The 20,612-nt window shown below is 37.4% G+C and overlaps 1 protein-coding gene and 1 long non-coding RNA gene across 2 annotated transcripts; both read right to left on the bottom strand.

Moving 5' to 3' along the window:
• Positions 942–5,841, bottom strand: LOC102178398. Its single transcript, XM_018046938.1, has 3 exons — positions 3,572–5,841; positions 2,321–2,380; positions 942–1,527 (listed from the first exon to the last, which is right to left on the bottom strand). The coding sequence occupies exons 1-3, from the start codon at positions 3,627–3,629 to the stop codon at positions 1,421–1,423; spliced, it is 225 nt and encodes a 74-aa protein (XP_017902427.1). The 5' UTR covers positions 3,630–5,841; the 3' UTR covers positions 942–1,420.
• LOC108635834 lies at positions 6,290–20,122 on the bottom strand. Its single transcript, XR_001917951.1, has 3 exons — positions 19,890–20,122; positions 8,526–13,768; positions 6,290–7,489 (listed from the first exon to the last, which is right to left on the bottom strand). It is a non-coding gene; the product is annotated as an uncharacterized LOC108635834 (long non-coding RNA).

Here is a 20,612-nt window from a genome sequence, read left to right as displayed (position 1 = left end):
ATTTGCGTTTATTTAAACACAGTTCTCAAAACATTTGAGTGAAATTGGGCCTCCTTTGGTAAGCAAAGGACCTGAAAGTAATATTTAAAAAATGAACAGGCAAAGTCTTCAGATCATCCACAACACAGGTGTAGTGTTCCCTTCTTTTTTCTCAAAACTCTGAAGCACCCAGTTTTTCCATATAGTCTTAAAAGCTAGAAGAACAAGAGTACATTTGTGGTGGAATGTTATTGTCACTTGCTGATAACTAATTGAAATACCATTATCCCCTTTCTAACAGCTTTAAGAAATAGCCTTTTTAAGGCATACATTGTGTAACTCATCTTATTCCCTGCTATATATAATACAGATTACATAAAGGCTGACAAATTCACATTTATATAAGCATTAAGCATTTGCTGTATTGAAAGATCTTTAGTTTTTAACACTAGCAGTATAGAGTTACAGAGCGTAATTTTTATCACTTAACTGCAGGTATATTAAGTATGGTATGTTTCATGGACTCGAGGAAAACGGGCATTTTTGTCTTCAATTTACTACTGACAATCTAATCTGAACAGTTCTGCTAAGCATTGATATGTTAGAAAGAAAAGTAAAAACCAAACTTTATTGTTGCTTTTTGCCATTTGGTAGCATTTTACACACAGGCTTCGATCTTCAGAATACCCTGGATTCAGTAGAAAAACCATTTAAATGAAGTTCTGTACAATAGAAACTTCTCAGCAGTCAAAATTTTAGACTGTAAAAAAATACATGCAAAACATACTTTTCTGAAAACACTTAACTTTGAACAAAGCACCGAACTACACAAATGCAGAATGAAAACAGCATTTCAACTCCACCAAAAGTAGTCATCATAAAAGGTGTAAAAGTCACCTAACTTCACTAGGCACTGTTCACTTTTTAAACAGGAGACAATAAAAAATATTGTCCACAAACAATATCCCAACTCTAGGGCAGGTTTCAGAAAGTCTTCAACTTCATGCTTTAATAGCGACCTAGAAAAAAAGGAAATAAATACACTTCAATACTCAAGTGCATACATTTAACGTTGAGAATTTTAAACTTTTCTGTCATCTGGAAATTCCTATGTACCAGATTCTCTTATGAAAACCTTCACATAGTGCAGAACCAATGTTAAACAGAAATAGCTGGGAGTTTATCTAACTCAATCTGAAAGCTAAGGTTTATTAAGTCACTCAAAAATGTTTCTAAGCTGTAAAAAATTTTTTAACAATTCCTAAAAAAAAAAAAAGCCACAAATGGTGACAGAACACACATTATTTTAATCAGCAACAAGAGTAAGATCCAAGGGTTGTTTCCATATACTTCCTTGAACCCTACAGAAAAATTGAGGAAATACTAATTAAATCAACCCGTTATCTGCTGTGGTTTCCATAAGTCATAGCAAGTCACACTATTATAACAAAATTATGTCAAAATAAACACTTACGAGGTGAGTATGATCGAGATCTGGAACGTGATCTGTATCCTCCACGACTATAGTAGGGAGAAGGTGACCGTCTTCTGTAAAAAAATATCAAGACCATCTAAGACTCCATAGATCACAGATTAAAGTGACTGATCCCTTTATCAGTTTCCAAAACTAAAAGACCCTCAGCTGACCTTGAAAAACACTGCAGTAATAAGGTGTGTTTTAGTCCTGAGAATGAAACACATTATCAGGCCCAGTACCAAACCCCCCTAACTATCAAAGAGGTTGAATCTGATCATATGCTAGTTAACATTATATCTAAAAAATTTAAACTGGGTTAGAGAAGAAAAAAATCATTACCACACCCTATGAATGAACACCCAAAATTTCATTCATAGTGCTTCAGTGATTTAGTTTTGTGTTAAGATAAACTTGAATAATTACTTACTTATTCTGAAATGCTTATAACAAGCTAATGAAACCATTAAGGATAAATAAGATTAAAATATTATGGATTCTTAGTTTATGCCATCATCTCTCATATTAAGGTATAAAATGGTACCACTGAGTGATAAGTACAAGCCCAATCTCTATAAACACAAATTAAGCCATGTACATTGTCATTTGAGTTCAGTTACAGTATTTTTAAATTTCTCATGTATAAAATTTTGTGAATGCCATTTATAATTTATCAAAATAACAAATACCTTTATGTGAGCCATTCTACTATTGTACAGATTTAAATCTTTCCCTGGCCAGTGCATACATTTAATGTTGAGAATTTTAAAAATTTCTGTCATCAGGAAACTCCTATGTACCAGATTCTCTTGTGAAAACTTTCATACAGTGCAGAACCCAATGTTAAACAGAAATCTTTTCCTGTACCTGTATATCTGATCCCTGTCTTGCGCAGCTCTCCATCCTCCTCCTCCTCCTCCTCCTCCTCTGTGAAGACAGAAAACAAACAAACATTATAAATAGTTTTAAAAATGTACAATTCATACAATAAAATTAAAACAGAAGTGAAAGCTAGTTTCCTTTAAGCAATAAAGAGTTGCTTTTGCCACCCCTTTACAAACTGACATAGAGCTCTCCCTGGTGGTTAAAGTGAGTATCATATTAAGGACTCAAGACTAATCTTTGCAGCCTCCACAAATAGAATCCCCTACATGTCAGTACAGAAATGCCACTTACGAAAGTTTGTCAGTGCTAAATGTCAGGACTGTCAACTTTCTAAAATTACAGAATAGTGTGCAAAAAAAGACAACAGCTCACTACCACACCAAAATAGGGTATCAAGGATTAACTGTTATGGTCAATATTTACTACACAATTTACATTTTGACAAGATCTAGATTACCTGCTGTTGCTTAGAGAACGTTACTTCATTTTTACTTTCCAAAGTATTCCTAGGATCATGAACATTTCCCTATCAACCCCCCAAAAATGTTCAATAGTTAGTATTAATAATAAATATCTTACCATTGTTATAGCAAACTAATCCTTAAATAATTATTTCTTTGGATTGTTCCAAGAATCAACTTGCCCTGCCCTTCAACACAATTTCTCAGCTACCAAAAAATTGCTTTATAAAGCAATTATATTCAAAATCAGTTCATGAAACTCACTGTAAAAAACAAAAAAGGGGGGATTCATCTGTAATTTTATTGTCCCATTGGTTTACAACTTGGTGCTTTTAAAAATACACATACCAAAAAAAAAAGTATAACCATAAAATCCAGAGATTTCCCTGGTGGTCTGCTGGTTTAATACTCCACCGTAGGGGGCACAGGTTTGGTTCCTAGTTGGGCAATCCACATGCTGTGAGTTGCCCCCAGAGGAGTGCGTGGCAACCTACTCCAGTATTCTTGCCTGGAGAATCCCAAGGACAGAGGAGCATGGCGGGCTACAGTGCATAGGGTTGCAAAGAGTTGGAAACAACTGAAGCATCTTAGCACGCATGCCTTGAGTTGCAGCCAAAAAAAAACCCAACCAGTTTAATCTCTGTTATCTCCAATTTATTAAAGGTAAATACCTTTATCAAAGGCTAAAACAGTGCTGCTTTATGTTGCAACTGAACCATAAGAGCTGATTTGTCTTTCAACAACTTAAAACTTTTTATTTTGGTTAACATACCTGTACGATCTGCTGTAATAGTCCCGATCATCATAGCCTCGATCATATCCTCTGTCATAGTAATCTCGACGGCGTGAGCTGCCACTGAATAAGATTTATACAAACTTGGTTTTACCTACATTAATACTTAATAGTTACCAGCATGGGAAAATTGGTCTGGTGAGAATCATTTAATTACCCAGCAATGTCAAATATATGGCATTTCTTTATGATAAAAGTAGGATGTGATTAATCTATTACATGTCATCAGAATTTATGGTACTAACCGAATGCTTCTACTGAATACATTTATATTGAATTTAACTTTGAGTCAGCTGCCAAAAGCCTCCCTGTGCCCTGAAGTGAACTGTCAATATTTTGAGAAGCTTGAAAACAAACTTACTAGGTAGGTCTCCCCATGTAAATTCCTGGTGTTGGAGTATGTGGTCTTTTCGTTATGGAGAAGTCAACTCTGATCCTACGTCCATCAAGCTCCATTCCATTGGCACGCTCTTTTGCCTTCAAAAGATATGTGAGTTGTTATATACATCATGAACGAAGTCCCAAATTAACTATTATCTATAAATAAAACCCAACTACATGTTTCAGTTAGGCCAGAGCATTATATCTGACAATTAGTAAGTTTTTCTGCCTATCAAATCTTTACTTACAAAAGATAGCCTAGGAAAGTTCATTAAAAAAAAAAAAGCCACCCATGAGCGCCAACTTAAGCCATGAAATATTTTAAATTACTGTACCAACTATAGATTTGACAGTACCTGTAGGTCTATAAAATAGTACACAGTTGGCAAACTATGACCCATGAGCTAAGAATTTGAACAGGTGTGTGCGGGGGGCATGAAAGTAGTATTTCATCAGAAATTAAATTCAAAATTAAGTGACCATGACTGAAACAAAGCCCCACTCATTAATTTGCCTTTTATATGGCTTTTACATTACAGTGGCAAGGTTGAAAAGCTGTCATTGAGCTCTTATGGCTCCCAAAGCCCAAAATATTTACTGTCTAATCCTTTACACAAATTTGAGGACCCCTGCTATGGAAGCAAAGAGCTAGGATGAAAGCTTGAATTACATATAGTTTCAAACATTAAAATGAAAATATACTGTACCTAAGAAAAATAATACCCCATCCCAAAGACATAGCCATTTATTCACAATTTAAAGAAACACCTCTCTATCTAAATAGAATTTAGATTTCTAATTGCAATTATGCTATTTTCTAGTTTGATTGTTTTAAGCCTCAAGGCAGTTTCTGGCATTACTGATTTAGATACAAAATATACTGTCTTTCAGAAAGGGCTGTGGAACACACACACACAAAAAGTAGAGAAACGAAGAAGCCGATCCCATAAGTAACCTTGGACAAATATTGTTAACATTTTCCACATCAATTATTACCAAAATGAAGTTGAATGACATCTTAAAGCATTTCTTAAATCTCTTTAATTATAACCACTTGCATTCAGCATTTAATTCTTCCTTTAGCAGACGGGCTTACTCTATTCATTTAATTTTACTTAGAACTCAAAATTATTAATCTCAATATTAACCTCAGATGGCTTGAAATTAAGTTTCTCAAGATTCTCCCCTCCTTATATTGTCCTTGGAGATGACTTTAGCTATCATCCCCATGTATCTGAAGTTCAAATTTCTTAAATGGGCCAGGAGTCACACATTGAATTTTTATTTTAGTCTCTGTAAAAAAAATTTTTAGCGAGGTCCTGGGAGGTCCAATATTTAGGACTTGGTGCTTTCACTGCCATGGCCCAGGTTCAATCCCTGGTTGGGAAACCATGATCCCATAAGCCTCAAGGCCAAAAAAAAAGTTTCTTCCTATATTTTACCTCAACATCCAAAACATAAAGTCACTTGCCAGTATACAATCAAAACCAGTTCCTTTCTCCTGAATCATAGCTTTTATCACATTTTAATATTTTTTCATTTTAGAAAGTAATCTGATGTAAACACTCATTAAATATTCCAAACTGGACTATTAATATTCTTCTATTTTAGAAATATGTGTATCTAGGCACACATCTGGAAACAGTTGACTATGTTTGAATTTATTTCAAATAAAATGGTGGAAGAGACTGAGTTGGAATTTAGAACCCAACTGTCACTTTGCTGTTAGGCTACAAATCTTTGAAATTTCCACATTAAAAGATTTTAAAGTTCCAATTATAGACTTTAGTATATATTCCCAGAAGAATGCATTCATTCAGATCAAGCTATATATAGATACTAAAAAGGCTTCCCTGGTAGCTCTCCAGCTGGTCAAGAACCCATCTGCAATGCAGGAGACCCCAGTTCGATTCTTGGGTCCCCTGGAGAAGGGAACAGCTACTCACTTCAATATTCTGGCCTGGAGAATTCCATGGCCTGCATAGTCCATGGGACTGCAAAGAGTCTGACATGACTGATCGACTTACTAAAGCCAAAGTCATCCAAGGAAGAATAGTTAAAGACTTTGTATGTGTGTGTGTAAAAGTGAAAGCGTGTGCATATACTTTTTTTTACACAAAGGTACAAGACTTTTACTTACTTCCTTGGCATCATCTACATTTTCAAAGTATACAAAGGCAAATCCTCTTGAACGTCTAGACTGCTGGTCATATACAATAGATACATCAGCAATTGGGCCATATTTAGAGAACACTTCTCTTAGATCTCTTTCTGTAGTGTACAAGCTCAATCCAAATACTCCAAGACAACAGTTAGGATCAGGATTTGCCTAGAAATAGAAAAATAGATTAAAAAAAAAAAACTTAAAAAGCATCACAGATCAATTTCCCCCCCAAAGAACTGTCACTAATATGAAAAGATAACAATGAAATAAAAGTATTTTAAAAGTAATGTTACATTAGCACCACAAGCACATATGCAGAGAACTACTGTCTCTATAAGCCGGGGCAAGAGGAGAGGTAAAACTTCAAGATGGTGAACTAAGATATACCATTCACACAATAGGAGGCTCTAAACTGCCGACGAGATACAGAAGTACATTTAGCTTCATTTCTATAGAAAAATCATAGGTGTTCAAATATACGTACTAGTGAAACCACAGATGGATACCAAACTTTTTAAAAACATATTAAGCAGCGTCAACTATTATAAACTGAATAAATTTTATTTATAAACTAAATGTTGCTGACATCCCAGTTGCCGTTGAGTTTGCTTAAAGGTTTCACTACTTCACACATACATTTTATAGTTAAATTCCACCCCACTTTCAAAAACATACACTCCCTATAGGTCTACTTGTATATTATTCAATAAACCCATAACAGGAACACACTAAATGCCATCTCATTTGTAACTTCTCATGGAAGACAAGCAAAGCTTTAAAACTGGAAAGAAACCTGCTTAAAACTAAATGGGAAAATCATAGCGTATTTTAAAGCATATTAAACCCAGATAACTTGAACAATAGTATGGAACATAGATATATGATCTAACTATATTAACCGTAATGCAAAGAATTTATTTGATGTGCTGTTAATGTGACGGTTATCTCAAATGTGATCAACAGCTCAAATGTAGACCATATGTGGGAAATAACTTTTAAAAAGAAAAAAATCTCCCAACACTGAAAAGGCTCTAGAGAAAAATCAGGCTAAAGCTCCACCATCAAAAGTTATCAGTTTTAAATTATTACAGAACAAAACACCAAATACAGAGGAGAATATATTATACGTTAACTATAAAGTGGCTTCATACAGTGTTCACTGCTTCAGAAACAATTGTTTTCATCTTACCCGATTCCCAACATGACGCCGGCGAGTAGACATGGGAGAATGACTGTGGCTATGCCGTCTTCGATAATCTCTGCTGTAAGATCTGCTACGAGATCTTCTATGGGACCGGGACCGAGATCGTGACCTTGTATAATGCCTCCGAGAACTTCTTCTGGATCTAGACCTGAAAGACAAAGGCTTCAAGGTTATGACTGAATAGCTGACAGCAGGATATGGCTTTTAATTCTTTCAATACTTTATTCTAAAGTTAAGCTTCCAAAGGTAAAACACACAATCCAGGTATATAGTGGGATCAATACCTTTCTTTTGTGTATTGTCATTTCTGTGCTAGGAAGAGTTCCAAAACCACCACTAACTAAAGCTCCCTTCCATCATATCTTAAATAATTAAGAGATTGAACAACAGTATCTATTAAAAATCATAAAACATGCAACATTCCATACTAGCCTGATTTGTGCCCACCTTTACCCTTCACAATACCATCCTTCATTTTTAAGCTTCTTACATTATGCCCATTATTGACTTATGATAACATCATCATTACAAGCAGTATTCTCCAGCAGTGTTTTAAAATCAACCAGTTGCTCTTAACTACAGTGATCATATGAACTGTCATCTAACCCAGGAAGAATACAGTGTGAGAGAGAAAAGGGGCACTGTTAATTATGCCTGACAGTAGGCATCGAGCTGGGGCTGACCTGGGCAAACCAGGATATATAGCCTACACTTGAACATTAAAAAAAAAAAAAAAAAGGTGCTGTGTTAAGGTTTTTTAATAGTACATTTGTCATACTAGACTCCACCTATTTATCAAGAATTGCAGTTACTAAAAGCCAGTGCTCTGCAGTTTTTGCCATACTAATAAGGAGTTCACATAATCTCTGAATCCTCACAACAATTCTGAAGAACTGGTACTATTGCTAATTCATCTTTTATAGATAAGAAGTTAAGATTGAAAAGGTTAAGTAATCTGCCCAAGCCAGAAAAAAACAGAGGTAAGATATGAACCCTAACACCAAAAGCCCAGGCTCTTAGCCACTTAGTCTATCTCCCAGAACTTAACAATTAAGTTCATTTCTAGTACCAATATTAAATAAGCCAACAAATGATCTAACCCTCTCTATCTTCCTAGTTTACAAAAGCACACACCAGTTTGAAAGCTAAGAGTAACAAGAAAATCCCAAGACAGTCTTTCTTACCTAGATTCAGATCTGGACCTGGACTTTGATCTGGAACGCCTGGAATCTTCCTTGGAGCGAGACCTTGCAGGGGTATGCCTTGCAGATTTCCCAGATCCATGAGCACTTCCACTTCTGGAAGCAGAACGGGATTCCTACACGTAGATGTCAAAAGTTTAATTTGTATACTTTCTGGGCAACTTTAAAAACAAATAAGCTGTGGTGAGATAAATGGTGAGGGAAAGCAATCCCCTTCCAAGATAAGAAAACATAGGTAAGGGCAGAACTGAATATACCTGGTATAATAGTTACGTTGCTCCAATTGACATAAGCCAATTAACTTGAACTTCCACCTTTCTTGGGGAGCAGGGATAAGAGTTAACTGACCCCACTCTTCAGAAATGGGTGCCAAAGCCAAGCAGTTAAGGGAACTGCCCAAGGATTGTTTTGGGAATGTTACTCCGTAAAGACTGGGGTGAGAAAGAACCTTATTAACTATGACACCTATACTTCATACCTATTATTTCAGTCAAACTGCCATCAATTAAAAAAAAAAAACCCTATGAAATTTGTAAAATTTACTTTATTTTCAACATTTATTGCTGAGTGGAGAAAAAAGACAAGGACAGTACTGTTTCAAGTCACAGAGGAAGACAGAAACCTAGAGAACAAGGAGCAGCTTGAAGGAGACTAGATCTGTAGACCCTGTCCATCCAACTATGTAGGAAGCCCTTATGGATCTCAAAGCAACCAGATGAAGCTACAGTCAAAAGACGGTGAATGAACTGCAGAGGTAAGAATTAAGAGGGTACCAGAGATTTTCCTCAGCTAAGTGTAGATGAGCCAGGGCCAATGGATGGGAAACTGGGAATAAGCAGTTAGAAAAGTTACGTACAAAAAGGACATATTAAAACTGAAACAGTTTAGATCACAAGCTCTTAATCTAGGTTCAGGAAGGGAAGTTCAGGAACTGCATGTAAAAAACAACATCTAGATATATACTTTATACCTAAGCTTTCTCCTATCCTAACTGTGACTAGCTGGTAGGTAGGCTGTACAAAAACAAAATCTCTCAAAGGAAATAGCAAAGAAATGGGTAAACAGGATAACTAGTTTGGTGAACCAAAGACATATAATTAGAGAAAAAAGCTAAAGGAATGCTCTGCCAAGACACCAAAATAGAAATGGTGGAAAAGACAACAATTAACTCAGTCTGACAACTAACCAAGCTATCAAACAAAACAACATTTCAGGTTATCCACCTTCATCAAATTTAAAAGCATTAATCTCATAATCTTCCTGCCCAACACAGAATAAAAATGCTAGACTCAAAAGGAATCAATATTACAGTTAAGTCACTGTAGGGGTAACAATGTTGAAGTGGCATAAAACTTTATCACAAGAGACCTCCCTTTGTGGCAGACTTTCAGAATAAAACACTCCAGCCATTCTTAAAAAGATAAAGGTAGAAAATTCATCTAAAACACAGCCCAAAACATTTTGGAATACGTTCTGTGACTTAAGAGAACAGTGGAGAAAATTTGGAAGATCTTTCCTATGATGCTTAAGGACAAAACTTACATGCAATACAGAAAAAACAAGGCTTAAAGTAACTCAGTGGGCAAAATGAATTCTGGTCTCTATACCCCAAATGACTAAATTTCAAAGTCACACATTGTATGAACTGGCATGAAACATGGCTACTCTCCCTTCCTGCCATGAGTTAATGAAGAGAGTCAAAGTAAAAGATGACACCCGCAATTATTAGTGAAAATAGCTACTTTTATCCTCAAGGAATGATGAAAGCACTACGGCTTTGCTTTGAGGACCCCAACTAACAATCCCTTGACTTTCTCTGGCAAATATTCTGGACATTTAAAAGCACAATTCTCTTCTCCTGGGATAAAGAGGTTCTCAAATTGGGGATGCAGTTTCTGCAATCATTCAACAGGCAAAAACTAATCTAGAAGATAAGGTAGAAAGAGGGATTCTAACACCTTTGCTTATTCCAATGCTAGAAAGATGACTTTATGGAAAGACTATGACATTTAGTGGAAACAAAAGAAAGCAATCTGCTCTAGAAGGGAGAGAATATGGGTGCCTCACAGTAAGAGTTAAAAGATTACCAATAAAATAACTATAGTTATCAGAAATCAGTTCGTCTAGGGATCTGGAAAAAAAGAGTAGAAAGTCAAGATCCTCTTTTAAGCCTCTTGCTTCAGTAAAACAGAAAAGTCTTATTCTAAGCTAAGGTGCTTTACCAATCTGTTCACCAAGAAGGAAAAGAAAGTCCTTATAGCCTCAGAATAAACTTTAATGAGGTTTCTAGCAGATCAAGGGTCAAAAAAAACAGTATTTGTGAAATTATAAGACTTTTCACTCAACCTCTAAAACTAATTGGCTATATGCAGATGTATTTTATGAACAATCATTTCTCAGAACAGTAATAGGAGAAACCACTGGAACACTAAGTCTTCTGTACTGACAGTTGTTAGGCTAACACAGAAACACTATCTCTACCGCCTACCTTTCATATCAGAGATAGTCTTAAAGTTAAATAAACCCTTTTGCAATTATGTTGGCTATTAATTGGTTTGGAAATATATGCAAGGATATTTAGCCTGTCTAGAAGGCCAAATCTAGAAGCACAAAGTTAGCTTTAAACCTTGGTCCATGGTTACATCTGTAAAATCAGCTAGAAAAGCCCCTGAACACGAAAAAAATTCAAAGACCACTTTCAGGGCTCACAACTCTTCAATGCTAACACATTAAAACCCTACCAATACCTCAAGGGAAAGGATCATAAATGTAAAGTTAGCATGAACCACACAACCAAAAATTCCCTGAAAACCACACAGGGAATCAAATTCTTACAAACTGAATCTTAGTCATGTACTAATCAATAGGGAACACATCAGGGAGAAACAAACTCAGCCTTCCAACAAAATACCAGCCAGTATCTCCCTATTCTGAGAATGACAGAATCTTAAAAAAACTTTTTGAAAGAGATGAAAGAAGTAGGAATAACCATCCAATTGCTAGGTTTCTCACATATTTTAAAAGCTAGATGCAATAAAGTAGATCTTCAACAAAGGCTCTTACAGATATATATTAAGTCTACTGAGCATTTAAAAATAGATCCCCAACTAGAGCTTATTTTAGTAGGTCTGGAGTTGGGCATCTGCATTTCTTAAAAAACACCATACATATTTGTGATGCTTATTTAAGTCTCACTGACTAATTTCAAGTTTTATGCTTATTTGTTTTTTTCAACATTTTCCTGAAACCCTGTTTTCTGTCACCTTCTCTGCCCCCACCTCCCCACCCTGTCATTTGTTAGCCATCCTGAGGGCATGTACCTTACGCTTTGCCCCAGGACAAGAGGTCTGTTTCCGGCTACTACGCAGGCAGGAGGTGGAGAGAGGCACACTCAGACTCAAAGATGCTTTGGCCAAAGGGGGGCAGAAACCTGAATGGATGAGATGGGCCACTAGCATCAATGTTTACTTTTGCTTTACACCTTTCCAGCTTTTGCCATATAAACAAACTCCAAAATGCTTCTTCCCCTTACAAGACTAACAGATACTTTCTCTTTCAGACGCCAAGGACTTTTCAGGTCTCCTGATAAAGAATCAATGAGCTTGAATAAAGACACAATATCCATTCACATCACTTGCCTCAGCCTAATGTGTAAGTAATTCAGAATGCAAAACTAACACTACCAATTTAGTGTTATTAGTTTATATGTGGCATATTCTACAAAGTAATTATCAGGGCAAATGATGGAAACTATAAATGGGTGTAATCTTCTGCTTGCAAGATACAGAATTGAAAAAGCACAAATTTGACACAAATAGGCCCTGAAGTATCAGAAAATGAATCCCTCTAAAAAGTCATTTAAGACACTGCCCCAAGAGTTATGAGGTTCAAAAACTCTAATTTTAGGCAATCTTAATTTCAGGGTAAAGTGATAGCCTTAGTTTTCCTGATAGAGTAGAAGCTATCTGTTGGTTGCCTACTACTGGGTATTATTTTGACACATGAACTTTCCCCATCCAACTGAAAGTAACAACACTGCACCAATCATTTGACTCTTCTGTTCAGTTAAAACAAGCATACAGAAAAGGGAAATGACAGAACTTTTGGGTCTATTTTTCCAGTAAGTGGTAGGAGTAGAGAACCAGAAACAAAGCTACTTTATGATCTGTTATCTCTCACACCATTTTAACAGTTAAGTTAATAGCAGAAATTGAGAAAAGGGAATAAGGCACTTACTGTTACTGCCACTGTTGAGTTAGGTATCCTGTTCACTTATATGACCTGTCTCATTCTAAGGGAAGCCCCTACAACTTTTTAGCAGTAACCCCAGTCATTCAGCTGGAATAAGCATTAAACAAAGAATTAAGAAATATCTTGCGAATTTAGCACACATGCATCTTAAAGTTAGGGCCTAAATGGTCATAGTTTTCCACTATTGCCATATAAAAAGAAATTCATTTTTTCATAAATGCCAAAAGGAAGGATCCTGTCCAATGGATTTTGGGGGTTTGGTTCTATAACCATCCTGGTAACATTCTTTAGGAAAACTTTGACAAACTTACAACATTCTCCTTATACTGAGCTGTACTGAAGGATAGGGGTCAGTACATTGAGTCCAGAGAGGGTGGCCTAGACCACCTACTTCAATTCTGGAAGTACTCACGCCCCAGGACCAGCAATGTCAGAGATGAAAAATCCAGGAGACAACATGAAGCCGGCTGTTACCCAAATCGGAGAGCTCATTCCTGCCTCCTATTTGACTACAAAGGATTATTTTTTTAAAAGTTGCATTTCAGTCAGTTCACTAAGAAGTTAAAATTAGAATTACCTAATTTAAACGTTTCCCCTGGAAGGCACTTCTTTACCCTGTATATATTTCTTCTATTAAACAAATAATGCATGCATGTTTAGCAAAATATACAGGGACACATAAACAGACTAGTAATTACTTAGCGTAGTGCTTTCTGATTCCAGATTACTTCTTATCTTAACTTCATTTTTATTTCTTTTCTTCATTCTTCCGTTTCAAATTCTGACTTCTTTCATCTTCCCCACTTCACACAAATTGCTCAATATTCTACAAGTGGGACTTCTGGTCTGATAATTAGCATGCATTCTTTCTTTTATTTTTTCAAATTTCAGCTTCACTTATTCCTGAGCTTCAAATACTCATTTATAAAACTTGTCAAATGACGACTTCCGCATTTTCCTTCTTCAACATTAACCTTAATAGAAAAAGAACAGGATGAAGAATATTTTAAAACTCCAGGATAAAAGCCAGTGCCAAAACTGAAACTAGAAAAAAAATCCCTCTTGCTTTGGATTTTTTAGAAAAACTAAAATATGCAGCTCAAAAATCTGAAACTAGTTTCCTGCTGGTTCTAAAATATAGTCAATCTCATTTGTGTACTCCATGTAGATTTATCATGCTTAAGCTGAAATGTGAAGTGCGCAACTGAACATTTACTGTTCATCTAACATTAAGAACTATAATTACATTTCACACTTCTTACTTATTGTATTCATCAATAGAAAGTATGTTAAGTGTCAAAAGCACATCTCTAGTCAAAAAATGACACATTAATACAAAAGTGCAAGAAAGGAAAAGCACGGACAATTCATTTGCACACTTATGACAAGGCTCAGGGTTGAAGAGGTCTACAAACTGTGACTAAGGTCAAGATATGTATTTAATGTCACACTTTTTAACTGAAAAAGTAGCCTGTAGAAAAACAATGTCAGGGAATTTGAAAATTTGGACTAATGTTTAACCCACCCCTAGAAAGCTGCCCTAGTGAGATTTTATAATATGAATGGCCCAACTTACTAACTTAAAACTAAAGCATAAAAAGACCAAATCAAGTCAACCAACTATTCTATGCAAGGAGCTGTGAAGGAAGCAGAGCAAACTTGAATCCAACTGCGGAGTTTTCAAAGAATTTTTGGTAAATGCAGCCCCCCAATGATTATTAAAATCTTCCGCAGTCTAAAGGAGCAACTCTACTTTTAAAGGTGGCAATGTTGTGGATAAAACTGCAGCTCACCTCCTGAAATTATTAAAAAGACTCAGTATCACTTAAAAGATCAATAAGTTGAAGTGTCTGTTGAACATCCTAAACAAAATAACGCTCTACTGAAACATCCTAGTTTTCCTGTACTTCACACTTTATGATCCTTCACTGTCAACTTCCTCTCCTAGTTTTTTCCTGAAAATAAAACTTTCCTTAGGAAAAGAAAAAAAAAAGAGAGAAGTCCTTTATACCTATCTGATCACAAAGACAACCATGCATGGCTGTGATGGAAGTGTTATGATGTCTTTTCTAAGAGGATAAGCATAATCTTCAGTCTAGTTTTTCAAAGTCAATTATTGCTTATTTAATCCAGGAAAAAAATTTTTTTTAAGCTTTTTACTTAAGGGAGTCACAGTAATTGTTTTCTCTTAATATCCATCACTAAAATGTAATGGGAAATGTTTACTGGCAGCACAATTGTAATCGTGGAATCAGAATGCCCAAGCAGGTTTCCTTTAAGGCCTCCTAAATTTTAAATATATATACAGGGCTTAGACTCAGAAAATGCTGAAGAGGCCAAAGCTCTAGATATGACAATTTTTCAATATGAATGCCTTCCTGCTGTTATTTCACTACCCCTTCCCAATCTTTATATTTGAAGAACAAAATAAGTTGCTAGATAATACAAGCATTAGATTTCTTCAAACTCAGCTAAGTTGAGGTGGCCACTCAATAAAACCAGAAGACCAACTACTGGGCTAATGTTAAACACATATTAAGAGGTCCTACTTAGAAATAAGCAGAAATTTGTCTCACCACCAACACAATTTTTGTTAAAATCATTCTAATGGTCGTAACTGGAATTTATGCAACATTAATAAGTGCAAACTCATTAGGTTGACTAGATAGTATTTTAATAACTGGGATGGGCTAAGGAAAACTCATGATTATGCCATAAAAAGATCAATGCTCATATCAACATTAAGGACTATTTTCTTTCTGCAGCTAAACTCTCCAGAAGTTTGGAGAGAAAAATCCTCAAAGACTGAGAATATGTTCTGAAAAAACTATCATGACAAGCCTAAATCAGCTCTAACCCCATGCTTTTAAAAGATCCCTTGCAAAAACAGTAGGCTCTGAATTTACATTCATAAATGTTCAGTACTTTCCAGCAGAAATGCCAAGTATGTTTTATTACTACTTTTAAGTCTATTATCTCAGCACAAAAATCATTGCAAAAAAAAAAAAGGGTCCTCATCCATGCTGTCATATTCAGCAATTGTATTGATAAAAATCAGAATATAACCTCCAAAACCCAATTCAAAGCAAAGATTTTTGAGAATCTGAAAACTAATTTTCTGTAATGAACAATTCCTCCCCCACTTAAAAACAAGACTAAATGACAATACCTAATTTTGTTCTGTGTGACCCACCCCCCTCAAAAAAGCAAAACACTTAAAATTACCCAACTTCAACCTCCACCTCATCACTGTATTTTATGAGGAAATAAAGCAATTATGTGTTAAAAAAAAAAAGACAAATATAACACACATGCTAAGGCTCAAAAGATACACACAGCTGTAGCCCTGTCCTCTAGGGCGAAATGTAAAAAAAAAATGTAAAAAAACTATGAAAGTACTAGTATTTATCATTTAGGTTTGGGATTTTATTGGAGATAAAGAATGGACAAGGCTATACAAAACAAATTCCATTTAACATTATCTTTCATCATCTGATTTCTTGTTCAATCTCGACAAAACCAGTACTTACCTTGCAACCACTTGTATTTTCAGTTTCAAAGTGCCACCTTCTAATTCTGGACCATATCCACAATATTAAATCATTCTTAATTAAAACCACCAAAAATATTCTTCAACTTGGTTTCAAGAGACTTGCTGCCTTACCAGACTCAAACTGAAACAAAACTATTTCCTCCCACTCAACATTAATTCTCTATTTAAGGAAGGTGCAATGGCTACAACCCTTTGGGAAGAAAAAGGCTGAGATGTTTCAGCTTTAAAAATTACTAAAAATTCAAAAAGACAGCCCCAAGATTAAGCAGAAGAGGAGAAACTGCAGAGTATGAAAGGCAGTTTGATGGGATGGTATACAAATGCCATTCATCTCTACAAAGACGACTAAAGGTAATATACCTACATTGTAAACCCATTACTTCCCCCAAAATAAGCAATACTCTACCAGTGTATGTATCATAATCTTGACAGACAGCAAGACAAATAAAAAAAAACTCGGTCTTTTAAGTATTTACAATACTTACAAATTTTTTTTTTTTACAATTTACAATATTTACAATTCTGCTTCCTCACTTAATTACTGGTTTCTGTAGGTAAAGACCCAATTGTAGAAAAAAAAGAAGTTACAGTTATGAGGGTAGAGCATCAAACCAGTGCCAAGGCCAAACTTCACCACACCCTAAACTGTGAACACAATTAAGCCATAGGATTTATCACCTCCCCTTCCCATTACCATACACCTCTACACTTGGCTACAGGACCCTATCATGTTCTTATTCTCCCAAATCTTGACAGAACAGATCTAAGACCATCTCTTCTTTCCAAAGGTGCTAGCCAACTTCTCTGCAAAAAAACATGAGAAATTTTGGGGAATTACTGGAAAGAACTTGAATTCGAATGAGTAATATCTTACTTTAACGTGGGTTTGGCCAGATCAGGGAAGTCAGCTCTAACCAGAAACATTTTAATTTAAGTCTACTAACCAAGACATGAAAAATCCCGATACGGATAAAAGATATAGTCTGCAGTAACCGAAAGTGTTCAACAAACCACAAAAATTCAGGAATGCACCCTAGCTGCACATTTAAAACAAAGAAACACCAAAAAAAGTGTCACTATTCACCCAATAAGCAAACATGCTATAAACAACCGAACTGAAGGTGATTTATTGCTTTCACCTCCTCTACTCCGATCTGGTTAGGACTAAAAGAGAGGAGAAAAAAAACATTTCTAAAGTGGCAGCAGGGCCACGAGGAGGTGGTGGTGATGAGTGACCTCAGCTGATAAGATTTTAATAGTACATTAACACTGATTAGATTAGTAGGTGTTAGTGATTTACACTAATAATTTGTAAGGTCTGAAAACTTAAGTGTTAGTCACTCAATCGTATCCGACTCTCTGCAACCCCATGGACTGTGTAGTCTGCCAGACGACTCTGTCCATGGTGGGTTGCCATTCCCTTCTTTAGGGCATCTTTCCAACCCAGGGATCGAACCGAGTCTCCCGCATGGCAGAAAGTTTAGAGTGGAATCAAAGTAATTTTTCAGGCTCTTGATAAACTATTCATAGCAGCCAAGTACAAGATCACTACCCTGCACGCAACAATTTTCCCGCTGTTTTCAGGCACTTCCAAAAGAAGTTTTTAGCCAATCAGACCTGACTGGTCTACCTAATGCTTTTTGCGGCACTGTATTTAAACTATTTCATTGAGCTTTACGGTTTTGCCAAGCATTCTTTGGGAGTCCCAGTGTTTGTTTTAGGTCTAGTCTAACCACTTCAGGTTCCAATAAACCAACTGGAAAGCAATCTACAGACAAAACAAAGGCCAAAGAAAACAATGTGGAAGTACTCCACGTCGTCGAAGGTCAGAGATCTCTTCCAAGTCAAGACGCTTAAGTAAGACATAACATCAATCTGTAACATGTACCTTTATTATTTCTCTTCCTCCGTAAGAGTTTGTTGAATAACCCTATGTAACAACATTGTGAGGTTAACTAGGATGTATATTCTACTAACAGAAAGAAAATACCAATTCAAAAGCTTGGTTAGTGGGACGATAATGTCTCTTGAGCTGTCTCAAACCAGGACCCAATCCCTGCAATTGTTTCCTCTCACGAACTTCCACAACTTACTCAGGCTTATTTAACTGAGAGCTCCTCCACCAAAACCAGCCAATTTTTATTCTCAAAACGTACCCAATAATTGTTTAAATACCTGAAGACTGAAATTACACTTGCCTTCCAGTCCAAACACGAACACCTAGTTTCCACAGTTATTTTCAACTGGCGGAAACCATAACCCACATTTTTAACAACTTGGGAGCTTGATCCAAGCTTTCTCACCAGAGCTTAAAACGACAGTCACACACATACTACTGACTGGAAATTAATCATCTTTAGAATAAAAAAGCCAATATTCATCTGCATAGGTAAAGGCGAGAACTGATTGGTTCAAATCAATCAGATTTGGCCCCAAAGTTACACCATAAATTAAGATTCCAAGAGCTAAGATCTCTCCTTTCAAAAACGCCCTAATGAAATCAGCTAGAATTTGTTTCATAAGTTTGCAAAAATATTCGAATAGGTTTACCTAATAAAAAGATTCTGGCAAAACTGACATTTCTGCGTCTTAGTACTCATGGACCCGCGACCAAGCTTTATATTATGCTTTTTCTAAGCCCGGGAACTTTATTTCTGCAGTTTATTCAGTCCTCACCAAATTCCACATTTTGGGGTGTAAACTTTAAAAAGCGCACAAACACAATTCGTAGTTCACAAAATAGGTATGGTTCAAAACAAAGAAAACAACGGCGCCAAAAATTGTTGCCCGCCAATTTCTCCTTCACCATCCCGTGGAAAAAAGATCTACTCGGTCCGCAAGAAAACCTCAGCGACCTCGTAATCTACTTGGTTACCGATAACTATTTGCGGTTTAACAGCCCTTTTGGCATCAAGTAGAGCACGCCGTTTAGGCCGAACACAAAGCTCGCGCGCCATCGCCTCTAACGGGCCCAGAACTTAAGTCTACGTCAGACTAGTTTGCCATCTTTAAAGAAGCCAAAAACACCTCAGATGCACATCTTTTCGGGGTCCAAAATGATCCTGTCTTTAACCTAAATGCTGAGCATAAACCCTGAAGAACACTGCTCTTTGCGCCCCCAGTCCCCCGCCCGCGGCCTGGAAGCTGTCGCGCGGCGCCTCCGCCATTTTGTGCCTCTGGCAGTGCGCCCAGCCCGCCAGCCCAAGATGGCTGCGGCGAGGCTTCGCAGGAGAGCAACGGCGAAACGCGATACCGCTCCCCTCCCCCACCACCGAGGGGACGCAGCGGCCATTTTTAATCTTTCCCTCCCGATAACGGAAAAAACCGCCGTTTCGCGTACCGGACAACCCAAACCCGTCGGCGGCCTCCTTCATGGATAAGGACAATACTACCAGAGCTTCTTAACCCGACTCGCATCCCCTCTCGGTCTCAGACTTCAGAGGCAAAAATCGCCCCAGTCTCCCGGCCCGAGGCCGATGGGCCTGGAAAGAGATGCAAGAAGCTGGGACCACACAGCCGCCCCCTGCACCACCGATACCTACCCGCTCGCCGTAGTTCTGCTCGCCGCTGTCGCTCATGACTTCCACTGCTGTCGCCGCTCGATGTGCTTCAATCGAAGCTGCCAACCTCTCGCGCCTTCAGTGTAGAGGCTCCGCCGCAGCCTCACACCACACACCGGTTCCCCAGCCGCTGAGAACCGAAACGCTCCGCGCCGCCTCCGCTCGGGCTCTAAGTCTCCCGGACGTGACGCGGCGCTCTTTAACCCGGCCCCACCCCCTCCCAGAGGGCGCGCTTTCTTGGCTCCGCCCCTCGGCGTTAGGCCTTCGCTTTCCAGCTGTGGCGCGTCCCGAGCCGGATGTGACGTAAGCCCCACCCCTCGCGCGGCGCTAAACCCATCTCGAGTCTCTTTGAGGCGGGAAAGTGAGCGCAGTGGGTCGCTTCTGTGGTGGTCGCCGCGGGGGTTAGTGATGTCACTCTCCACGCCTGACTCCTTTCTGTAATTTCCCAGGAAAACTGTCGTGGAAGGTGGGGGATGGAGAGAGGAGATGCCCACCTTTTCTCCCATCCTTCTTGCTTCCGCTCTATTCATTCTTTGTGTCTTTCTTTGGTTGCGGAGGGCAGATACTCGTATACAGGGTTCCGTGCATTACTTAGGTTTTTTGTAACTTCCAATTGTGCATCATTCCTACCTGAAATCCATTCATGTGAGCATCTGTCAAATAGCAAATCACGTTACCAGATCCTGATGCACTGAAATCAAGCAC

The sequence above is a fragment of the Capra hircus genome, chromosome 1 (genome assembly GCF_001704415.2).
Source record: "Capra hircus breed San Clemente chromosome 1, ASM170441v1, whole genome shotgun sequence".
Lineage (NCBI taxonomy): Eukaryota > Metazoa > Chordata > Mammalia > Artiodactyla > Bovidae > Capra > Capra hircus.
The sequence above is the reverse complement of the archived record's forward strand: the minus strand, read 5'-3'. Positions and strand labels throughout refer to the sequence as shown.